The sequence below is a fragment of the Bacillus rossius genome, chromosome 6 (genome assembly GCF_032445375.1).
Source record: "Bacillus rossius redtenbacheri isolate Brsri chromosome 6, Brsri_v3, whole genome shotgun sequence".
Lineage (NCBI taxonomy): Eukaryota > Metazoa > Arthropoda > Insecta > Phasmatodea > Bacillidae > Bacillus > Bacillus rossius.
This window is the reverse complement of record NC_086334.1, coordinates 51003259-51015861: the sequence shown is the minus strand read 5'-3', so window position 1 is coordinate 51015861 and position 12603 is coordinate 51003259. Positions and strand designations below refer to the sequence as shown.

Genomic DNA, 12603 nt, shown 5'->3' with positions numbered 1-12603 from the left:
CTCTGATGTTGTTTAAGCTCAGATGTTTTTAGTATAGTTTGATAATTATAGTATTTTTCAGAAAGTTATGTAAAGTCCCTGATTTTCAGTATTATTGTAGTAGAAACTTCTCATTGAATTTGAAATTCAGAAGTATTAACCTCTTAGGTATCATTGAAAAGGGACTCAACACCCTTCCTTTCATGAACAGACAAATATGAGGGTGGAGAACCCCCCCCCCCCCCCCCCCCCCCCCCCCCCCAGTATTTTGAATTCCACACAGAGCTTTTAGGGATATCATGAATAATTAACTAGTAAACAAGCTCGGTAAATTCCTTTCCAGCCCCCTTCCCCATTACCCTTTTATTCATTTCATTATCACCTTATCATTTCCACTTTTCCTCTCATCGCCACATTTACGGTCACCACAGGTTTCAGAAAGTCGACGGCCGTAACAAATTAGATCACAGTGGATGACCACACAATATGTATGTGCAAATAGCTTAAAAATTTCAGTTGAATTATGAAACAAAAATGGAATCTACTCAATGCAACAAAATATAATAAAAACAAAATGGGTAATCATGGTGTACCATTTTTACTGATTGTTGTACCTATTTTTACAAACAAATAATAAGTAATTTAATGAAAAATTTTAAAACAAACTTACAATATAACACAATCTTGGGTGAAATGTAGCCTCAAAAATTACATAGCCTTTTAAATATATATGACATGCTTGAATACCTATATGACATTTTCAAATAAGACAGCCTGCAATATAGTGCAGCCTAGAATAACCTGGAATATACTACTGCCTGACAAACTTTTGTACCATTTATATGCAACTTGATTTGACTTGAAACCCAATCATTTAACTGTTCCCGACTCAATCGTTATTCAACCTGAAAAAATTGCATTTTCTCATTCTTGTATTTTAGATGGATAAATGCTATCAATCCTCCATTCGTTAAGTCAGTTCTGTAGATGATGAAATACATTTAAAAAAAAATAGACAACCATCCACATAATTTAAGTTTAAAACTTTCACAAATTATTTTGTATATAGAAAACACAAATATATATTCACTATCAATTCACATAAAAAATTATTATAATGTTTTCACAGTCCGGCACTTTAAAAAAAAAAAAAAAGCCATTGATGAAACAAGAGTCCTTTGAAGGAACACAAGACAACTCACACTCGCTTCTTGCTTGTCCTCTTGCAACATGCCAGCCAGCTGAATGACAAGTCTAACATTCTCCACCATCTCATCCATTGTGAGGATAGGTGGGTCTTTTTTCTTGAACGCCTCTAGCTCCTTCAGATGAACGAGGAGTCTGGAACAAACCACCTTGGAAAATTACAACACATACAGAAGCGCCTCTCAACACAGTGAACCGCAATGCAATAAAAACTAAAGTAACTCCGACAGCAAGTGATTTATCATTGTTTGTAGAATAAGTTAAGTACATGGCTGCGTATTTTATCTTTGCGGCTCAAGGTGGGGCAGTATGACCTGGGTTTGAATCCCGGCCTGATAATCCTCATTTATGTTTTCCATGGCTTCCTAAAATAACTCCAGGCAAATGCTGAAATGGTTCCTTAACATCAGCAATGATCGTTTCCGCTCCCTGATACAAGGGCGGATCCAGAATGAAGGTCAGGGGAGGGCCAAATTAAATTTTCTAATACAATATTCGCACATTTAAAATTTAAAAATATTTAGTTGGTTTTATTTGTAGCTCAAAAACGTCCTGTTATCAATAGCACTGCAGTGAAATAACACTTACGTATGTTTGGAGAAACTATGGTAAGGAATTAGGAGAAAATTAAATATATATTCCGGGTTCAGGGGAGGGCCATGCCGCTATGGCCCCCCCTCTAGATCCGCCAGTGCCCTGATATCTCTGTCTGTTTTATGTGAGTGACCTCCAATAACCTCGTTGTCTACATGACGTTAAGCTAAAAAAAAAAAAAAATATAGTGGCAATATGAATACGAGTACTTACATAGAAAAGAGTAATCATGCCAGTGACATGGAAATACTAAAACCACTGCACTCTAATTATGGTCAACATAAGAATCTGTGGGCATGTGAAAAATTTCTGATATTCGTGATAATTTGATATTCGTTTCGACATTTCAAATTTAATATTTTTTTTTATTTTTTTATTTTTATAGATTCATTCACAAAATTTTTTTTAATGAAACGACTGTAACATATATGAAGCCAAAAGTTTTACTGACAAATTTGGATCTGTTTTCTGTAACATAGAATATAAATGATTTCTATATGTAACAAATATCTGAGATAAATATTAAATATGATTAAAAATACTGAATTTTAAAGAAGGTAGTCAATTTGATAAACAAAACAATTTTCAAACTTAGATATTTCATGGTTTAAGACAATGCAATGCCATAGTTTTAATTTTGATGCATTTCTGCACTCTATTACGGTCCTATACAGTAGAACCCCGATTTAACGAAGTGCTATGGTTACCGAAAATGTTTACTCTAAATCGATGTTTCGTTACATCCGATTTACCGATTTTCAATGACCCCCGCACTCATAATCGCGTCCCTACGTTTCCATATCGTAGACAGGGTCGACGCTGATATCTTGTGCTGCCGTGCTATCTCAGACTTCGTCAACTTTACATCTTCAACGTCTTTTAATCTCGCTCGTACGGCCCCCGGTTCGTAAGTACACCTCGGTCGTACATACAGATTTTCAGAAACCGTGAAAAATGAGGCATAAAATAAAAAAAAGTTTAAAAATATGTAAAGTGTAAGAAATACGTTAAAGTTTATTAAAATACAGTCGCAACCTGCAGCGTTTATAACAAATACGAGCTACATACACATTGCGTCACAGTAAAAAATAAAAAAATGGCCGCAAATTCATGGAAAATTTCCGTCAATAGCGCGCCGTACGCGGAGAAAGGTCATTGTACTCAGTCAGCTGCTATTACGGCGCGGCGTAGCCGCCGGCTGACTCTCTGTTTGCTGAGCTGCGCAGCACTTATAAAAAGTAACAGGTGCGCCATCTAGTAACGAGTAACAAAACGTTACACACGGCTGCATCTCGTTACTCGCATTTTTCGTATGTTTTACGCATGCGCGCGCATATTCGATGAATTTGCGTTACAAAGAACGATGTTTATTTATTAAGTAAAGTATAATTTGGAAATTCGTCGTCACAGTTTTTTACTGTTTATTAAAGGTATTGTGTGTGTAGACAAAGTTTGAGATTGGAACAGATACAACGTAAGAAAGTATTGTTTACAAATTAGAAATATGTATGTTTTTGTTTTTTATTATCGCGTATTTTCACGTTTTTTGTTATTATCTTAAAAGAGATAATATAAAAAAGCCGCATTTATGAGATTTAATTGTTTCTTGGTTAACAAAAACTGTTAATTATCAAATATTGTTGTTTATATTCTATTTATTATTATTTACGCGACGTCATAATGTACACGTACGCAATACGACTCGATTCGTTGGTGCAACATAACATAGCTTTTTAATGCGGTTTCAGAAGTAACGAGTAACGTAACGATACGATAGTAACGAGTACTAATTGTTATAGTAACGAATACATACGGGTACGCTTTTTTTCGTTACTTTTACACATCTAGAGAATAATGATAATGGCGTATTGGTGTGACGTGGTCACAAGTTGAAAAAACCTGGAGGATGGGAAAGGGAATATTTGGAAACGTGTGATTATTGGCTAGCACTGTTACTATGCGGGCGTATTTGGAAGATAACGTGGTGAGTCAAGCCAGGGATATTGATGGAGGAGGGGGATGCGGACAAAGAAACCCTTCATGACGTCATGTGTCGCGGACAGTCTATCTATCCAGGCGCGCGCAATGGCACGCACCTACGCAATTCAGTTACAGCACCCGGAGTTTTTAAGCAATTTGAACAATTTTTTTTAATTTTTTCGTATTTGGACAGATGATGCAAAGGCACATATTAATATATAGTACCTCCATTCTATTACTGACACCACATAGTGTAATTTTTAATAAGATTCCATTACTATTTACTTTCATCTTTTGGAAATCTATATTATTATTTTAATAAATTGGTGTTTTTTGATGGTTCCTGAAAACCTTTACGTTAAATCGCTGTTTTCGTTAAATCCGTGTTCGCAAAATCGGGGTTCTACTGTAATATAGTTTACTCTTTTCATTTGATTTCATTTTACGTCAGTTTTTCTCGGACTCCTGTGAATTGTGGGAAAAAATTTCTTCACTCTATGTTTAAATTTGACTACAAAAATAACGATATTCATGAATAATCTGATATTTAATTTGAAATCTGATCGGAAGAAACAAAAAAAAGAGGGTTCCCTGAAGTTGGGGACGCGAGTAGAACAGCGATTCACTTGCCTGGCCTCGAACTCTGCGCGCCGCACGCGCAGGTTGGCCTCGGCCGTGTCCCTGCGCAAGGACAGGCGCGAGTGGGCCAGTTGCAGGACCTCCTCCATGTCCTGGGGCCACAGGAACACTCTGCTGTTCAGCTGGATGTCCTCGGCTACACACGCCACAGCACACTGTCACAACTCCCACGTGCGAGCAAACACGGCACGGCGCAACAATGAACACTTTAAACCCCTCCACCAGCAAATACGTGCGTAATTTGAATCAAATACGTTCATGAGTGTCACACGAAAAAAAAAAAAATTACACCAGCTCTTGAGCAACCATACCCAGGGGCGCAACAACTAAATTTCCAAAGGGGGGGCAATATACCTTTTTATAAAGAATCATCGATCCCCCCTATTGAAGCAGGTGGTCCGGGGGTCCTCCCCCCGGGAAAATTTGTATTTCAAGGTGGAAAATGGTGCTATTTAAGCAGTTTTATTACCTAAAAATTGATTACACTGCACTTTCTATGCCCCCGTTTGCCCCCACTTCAAGGTTTCAGAGGGGGGGGCAAAATACCCTTGCCCCCCCCCCTCCCTTCTTGTTGCGCCCCTGACCATACCAGACACTGCGGGATAAATGGTACGAACTCTTTGAGTGGTTAGGACTTCTATTACTCATGAAGAAACTAGCTCGTAAGTAAGATGAACATTCTCATACAGTCTGCAGCCTAACGAGTCAATGACAACTTCAAGTTTCTTACTGAAAGCCAGTAATTAGGAATTACTGTTTTTTTTTTACGTACGGACACCAACATTACAAACAGCAATGAGATCATGCAGAAGTAAAGCAGGCCATTGACCTCCCAAAAGAGAAAATTTCTGTTTGAACCAGTTTCTGCATGAGGCAAATGTGGACATTATTTTCAGTTGATGGATTTTCCCCCCACATTCTTCCTTGCTCCATATCCATATCCACTCGGTAGGTGACTAGATACATCATGTCTGACTATATAGTATGGAAAAGAGAGCTTAAATGAAATCAGGCCTGTCTCACCTCCTTGGGCCTGCTTCCATGTGAAAATGTACACTTTTTTGTCGCCTGGGACATGCATTTAAAGACATTGCCAGTGAACTTTTTCGATAACAAATTTTTAAAGACAGTTTTGAAATGGCCATTTGTGATTGGCCAGATTTTCTCAACGGCGCTGCCGTTTGGAACCTTTGTGATTTGAGGCGACCAGCGCTGAGGATTCTGGGAAGTTGGGGTCCTACTTGTGAATGTTGGGTTTCTCCGTTGGGACTTGCTCCAAAGAAACAACCGTGGTGTAAAAGCCGTGCGCTGGCATAAATTATATGTGCACAACACGTATTGCACCATGTGGCCTACCTGATTCACAATATTTGTGATGTGAATCGCAGCCGAGGCGGTATTTTGGCATAAATAATAGTGTGCCCGTGTCGACAATACTAAGGTGCGCTTTGTTGACCCAAAGTAACTGACGCCACTCATGATAAAATTTATAAATTTCATCCCAGAGTGACTTAAAAGTAAAATAATGTACATTTTTACAGGTTTTTTTAAAAATACAACAACAACCAGGTCAAGTAGTCTAGAGAGAATTTTTTTTGCTCCCGACCTGAATAGCCAGTAAAACAAAATAAATCTATACCATTAATTGTGGACATTGAATGAACTGTTGCATGGTCATGTGAATCATATCTGGCAACGTTAGATTATGAGATTTTCTTACATTTTATTGGAAAAGTGTTGGAATGGTCTTTAGTTTATCTGTAGAGTAATAATTTGGTGTTTTGTTGAAATATAGTGAATTCTATTTGTGTCTTGTAAATGTAATTAGTTCAATACAGCCAGATTTTTTGTTTACATATTATTAACTCGGACAAGTTATATTTTCTTTTGTTTTGTGTTTATTCACCACAGAGAATCTTTCAAGCCAATCACTTCTATTTAGTTATGGAGAGTGTATATGTAATAGCAATACACATAGTTAATAATAATATCTACACGATTGAAAATACATGCACACAAAGATATGCAATACAATATAGCGACCAAATGATGAATGGATGGATGAATGAATGAGTAACTAATTAATTAATTAGAACTTAAAGGTCATTAGAGAAGTTGAGGGATGATGTGAGAGTGGTGGATTGATGGAATTAATCATCGGGGAAACGGGAGTACCACATGTAACATCCACCACGTATTCCATCTGCAAAATATTCTGGATCATCTTGGTGGGAAGCGAGTGATCTGACCACTCAACCACTCTGTGGCCAACCACAAGGAGGGTAATGCACACAGTCTGGTAGCATCGACGAGCTGACTCGTGTCTCACGTGTGAGGTGGGCGTGGTCCATGAGGAACAGCAGGTTCTGCGCGGTGATGCGTATCCTGGCACGCAGGTCGGGCAAGGTGATGTCTTTGCACTGCCGCAGGTAGCTGGTGAGCTCCACCAGCTGGGCGGTCGTGTCGGTGGCCTCGCTGGCGCGGTCTGACATCGCCTCGAACACGTCGCAGATCCTGCACAGTCCCGACACCAGCAACACGCAGTGAGGGGAGCAGAATGCCGAGCTTGAGGCCCACCAGCTGTGCACAGCTTCAGAAACAAAATCATGCGATTTGAAAACTGCGCAAGATCTCAGAGAGGTTGTCTGTTTATGAAAAGCATTTAAGAATATGCTGAGGGTGGATGAGTATTTCTGTTTACCTATTTCTTTTTAAACTGTATTTTTAGAAGAATTAAAAAGGTTAAAATACCTTTTTTTCAGAATATTGTTAAGGTATAGTTTCTTGAAAGCACACAAGGGACTTTCAGTACATATTTATCTTCACTTCCCTGCTATATACTGTTATGGTTTCTGCTCAAATCTCAAAGTTTTCCTATGCACAACGCAAAGACTGCGTGCTAGAAACACGAGTGGGCATCGCACTTATCATCCCGCCTCACTAACACAAATACACCCCTGACTAGGTGGGGCCTTAATTGATGTAATATGAGGGAAAGTCATTCAGTAAGTTACAAATTGTAATTATCTAAAAGCAATAGCAATTACTTTTCAAAAAAAGTCAATACATGGTAGCAGCATCGAGCTTTATCTTATTTATTTCAAACTGACTAGGTAACATTCTGTTTAAAAATGGCAATGGTGCTTGGTGATTGTATGATAGATTGGCGGAGTGTCCTAATGCAGCTGAAACAGCAACACAATAGGCTTTTATGCAGCTGATATTGGGGTACTGATGAAATGATGGTACGCATGCATAAATATTGGTAGAGACTGTAAAAAGTCATAATCAAGTTTGGCCAAGACTACAACTGTTCCGTGCACAAACAAAAATACTTGAAAAATCTCTCAACAACTATTTGGAGGTAGTGGGATGTACAAATCTGTTGATGATTAAGATATTATTCAGAAATTTTGATGGTTGGTCTCAAATTAAAAAAGTTTGAAGTAGAGTTTGAAATTATTCTCATTATGATGAAAATACTACTTGCCGAGCCACCGAGATGGCACGACTGAATGAAACAAAGCACATTACACAGCTTACGGAAAAATTCACTTAGCTGAGAACTTACTCGAAATATTGCTTTTTTTATTGGCTACTTATATTAATCTTACAGCTACTATTCTGTGATTTCCTGCTCAGCGGGTCTACCTCCAGTTCTGTCACATGTCTCATCTTTCGCTCACACCTCTGTCTCTTTCTAATCTAATACACAATAATGGGATTCCCTGTCCTGGCGAACGTCTGTCTCTCTCTTTCACAGGATACCATGAATTACTGTCCATAATTTCAGTGCCGCTGTGTTGCCAAACGTCTTTCTTTCTTTTACCAGACCCATTGTCCCACAATCTAAACATGTCACTATTACACTATGAACCACATATGTATTCAAAATTATATTTTAAAAGAGAAAATTTAAAGAAAATAAAATACTAAAATTCATACTTACTTAAACAGTAATCTAGCCAACCAAGTGAAACGCAGTAAAATTATATTAAAGAGGCTTTTCAAATAAAATAATTAAATATCAAAATCAGTGGCGAAGGGTGAATTTCAAAGTGGGGGAACCAAGTATGTTCACTGTCACCCCCTATTAAGGTGGGGGGTCCGGGGGTCCTCCCGCGGAAAAATTTGATTTTAAGGTGCAAATTGGTGCTATTTAAGCGGTTTAACGTATCTCTTTTGTAGGAAATTTTATGCTCTTTAATTTTGTATCAAAATGATTTTTTTTTTTTTGCTAAAACCCATAGTTTGGAAAATATTTAAGCAAAAGCGATGAATTGTACCTTTAAACAGCCCTCCCACCTCCCATTCACCACCGACCAATGGGTCTATTAGTATGTTTTTCATCTATTTTTCTTTTGTTGCCTCGACCAATAAGGCGGCTTCCGCAGCAAAACAATTTTAAGTGTCGATGAAAGCTAGTCCTAAGAGTTTCTCTTCAAAATGTTAAGTCAACATTTCCTATATTATAATAAAATTAAAAAGCTGGTATGACTAAAACTTGAGCAATCGTCGTTACACGAAGCAAGATATTTTAATCAGTGAAACAGTGAAAGATACGCTCGGAAATACATCACCAGCATACCTTTATAAAAATTCACGAAATTATGATTTTTGGTAGTCAATGCAATACATGTTAAAGTCACACAGAATTTAATAATCTTTAACCGCTTGATTTAGCATTTGTTACCATACATGATATGTCTGGCATGGGTCTACCTTTCAAAATTAAAACTCGTTTTTGTTCGAAACTTTTAGCACCAAAAGATGAAACAAGTAAATTTTCTAGAACTGTAGCAAACCGTATGTATTCGGTACTGAGTAACGGGTGCGCCATCTAGTACCGAGTAACGAAACGTTACACACGGCTGCATCTCGTTACTCGCATTTTTCGTATGTTTTACGCATGCGTGCGCATATTCAATGAATTTACGTTACAAAGAACGATGTTTGTTTATTTAGTAAAGTATAATTTGGAAATTCGTCGTTCAAGTTTTTTTTACTGTTTATTAAAGGTATTGTGTGTGTAGACAAAGTTTGAGATTGGAACAGGAACAACGTAAGAAAGTATTTTTTACAAATGAGAAATATGTATGTTTTTTGTTTTTTAGTATCACGTATTTTCACGTTTTTTTTCTTATCTTAAAAGAGATAATATAAAAAAGCCGCTCTAATGAGATTTTTTATCTTGGTTAACAAAAACTGTTAATTATCAAATATTGTTAATTGTATATATTCTATTTATTATTATTTACGCGACGTCATACTGTACGCGTACGCAATACGACTCGATTCGTTGCTGCAACATAACATAGCATGTTATGCGGTATCAGAAGTAACGAGTAACGTAACGATACGATAGTAACGAGTACTAATTGCTATAGTAACGAATACATACGAATACGCTTTTTTTCGTCTACTTTTACACCTCTAAAATTTTCTACCACGCAGTCACAAGCACGTCTGTTTCCTGCCGCTCCCTCCCCTTGTGCGCCAGCTTCGTCCCTCCGCACTCCCCTTAAAATCCCCTCCATGGCCAGGGCCCGCAGAATAGACTGTTGGTTCCCTTGGCCAAGCCTACCGCAATGAGCGAGTTCAACAATGCTGTAACTATGTGGCCACTTTTGAATTTCACGAAACGCTTCACCAAAAACTTGGAACGTAATTAAGTATTATAAAATACGTATTCTTAATGTAGTAAATCTGCTTTTAGGCTGTCAGGCGAGTTATTTTACGCAACGCGAAGCACACAATTTCTCTAGAGAATACGACACGCGGCACGCGATGGAACCAACTCTCTGGCTTGATTCCCCAGGTCGGAAGCCGAAGCCGAGTGCTCACGGAAACACCCGAAGGCGAAGGCGGAGAGGAGTCGGCCACCAATGAAGGCGCAGAAAGCAATGGGTGCACCGGGGGGGGGGGGGGGGGGGGGGGGGGATGAGGGAGCGGGGAAGGCAGAGAGAGAAAGAGAGGCGTGAGAGAGATAAAGCGATAGCTGAAGAGGTTCAACGCGCGAACGCGCCTACACAAAGTGTTAGGGCGAGCTGTTCAAAAAATAGGAGTTGAATTATTTACGACAGTAGACAAGTAGTAATATATTTATTTTATTTATTTGTCAGCAGTAGGGAACCAATGGTTCCCTTGGTTCCATGGAATATTCGCCCCTGATCAAAATTAATTACGAGAATATTACTCTTGATATAATATAAATACAAAACTAGGTCACTGTTTTTTTTAACTTACATAATCCTTACATAAACCTACATAATCATGATGATTTTTTCTGAATGACAAAATATGATTTTTATTTCTTCAACAAATACTTGGAAAAGTTGGGGAGGGCAGGGTCATGCAACGTTACAAGAATATGTTTAGAAATATAAATGGTTCTGAAGTGATAATAACTGTAATGTATTTTTTTAAATTATGTTTTGTGACTTACTTGATGACTTTGCCTTACATAACTCTTTCATCTCTAGCCAGAATACTCTTGCTGGTGGAGAATCAATAGGATTCCTGCCCCTTTTCCTCTTCTATTTCCGAGAGCAGAACACACACAGTATCGTGTATCACGGAAAAAAGAAAAGAAAATGGCTTTGAAAGAAATTACCCTCTGTTGTGAATCCTGCTCTTCTGAGTATGGAAATCCACAATGTTCGTGCGTAAATCATCCACCATGTGCATGAGCTTGTCATTCACTTCATTGCAGTCCAAACTGATGAAATTCAGCGGAATGATTCTTCTCAGAAAGGCTATCTCATCTTTCAGTCTCTCATACTCTCTGATCTTCTCTGTAAACTCCTGCCAAAATAAAACCCAGAATTTTTCCCTGCGAACCAGAGTCATGTGTACAACACGTGAGCCTACACTTACTTAGCCCACTCCTAAAACACTTCTGTCCACAACTATGGACAGTGGAGGCCAAGCACAATGAATTATGTAAAACAACTTGTCCCCTTAATTAAGTTTGTTTTCAATAGACCTTTATGAAACACAAATTTTAAATTACAATGTAAAAGATATACAACATGTGTATTAAATAACAAAATACATATATCAAACAATAAAAGATTATTTCATTGTTGTCAACATTAAAATTTTTAAATAATTCAGAAACAATTTTATCCAAATGACATGTGATATGGAGCAGAGACTTGGACTGTAGACAAGAGAAATGCTGAAAAGATTAGAGCAATACATAAATTAGTGGCTTAACTACACTAAACATACGAATGTGAATGTGTTTAATTAAAAATATTTATTTTAAAAAAGCGTCCAAATCTTTTAAGCAACATTATAATAAATTATCAGTGCAATATTTGTACAGCTCAATTTTTCTGTAAGTTATTTTAAATAATTGTGATGTTCTGTGTTAAAAAAAAAAAAAAAAAGGAACACCACGTCTAATTTTGTTTAATATTTAATATTATTGCTGTGATAGACATTTATAAAACACTTTATCCCAAAAACTGTGTCTGCCACTTCACTTATAAACTTCAAAGTATGCGTTTTCAGACTTTATAGGGTTAGGTAATGCTTAAATTGCTCTGGATTATCATTTACTAAATGTTTGTTAAAAATAAATATAAACAACCTTTTTATATATTTTTAAGTCCATTTTAATCAGTAGCAGTTATTGAGTTCCAGATGACTCAGCCATACTACTAAACTAAAGTAAAATAAAGACTATACACAAGAAAAAGTTACCAAATAAATTAAATATTTTTAAGCCCTAATATTTTGTTTGTATTTGCAACTGTATTATCAACATGGTGATACAAGTAAAGTTTTAAATATAAAAGAATACCCAAATGACACATATATTGAGTATAATGTTGTTGTTTATTACATAGGTAGTTAAAATTTTCTGTATATGTCTTCCAAGAATATGTAATGATTTAAATTTTCTTTTCATTTAATTTCATTCCATTATTTTGGCACCTTTTTGTTAGATTATTTATAGCTAGCTTCTTGCACCAAAATGCAACACTTGGTGTTCCAATAATTGAATGGATTTTTATTTTTAGATCATCAGCATAGACCTGACCTCTCGAATGATGAAGTATGTTAACTATGTTATTCAATTAGTGTAACAGGCATTCAAAACAAAACTAGTTACTTTGATTGCTTACATAAAATGCTTTACATAAGCCAAAATATACTGCATCCAACTGCTTGTGCGATAAAATTTCACCACAAGTA

General features: G+C 37.0%; 1 protein-coding gene across 1 annotated transcript in view; it reads right to left on the bottom strand.

Moving 5' to 3' along the window:
• Positions 1–12603, bottom strand: part of LOC134533172 (dynein axonemal heavy chain 3) — a 182794-nt gene that overhangs the window by 137076 nt on the left and 33115 nt on the right. Inside the window, exons 14-17 of the mRNA XM_063370536.1 lie at positions 11012–11202; positions 6728–6912; positions 4390–4534; positions 1182–1320 (exon numbers count right to left, since the gene is read on the bottom strand). Of these exons, the coding sequence (XP_063226606.1) occupies positions 1182–1320; positions 4390–4534; positions 6728–6912; positions 11012–11202 (660 nt within the window). The remainder of the gene's footprint in view (positions 1–1181; positions 1321–4389; positions 4535–6727; positions 6913–11011; positions 11203–12603) is intronic.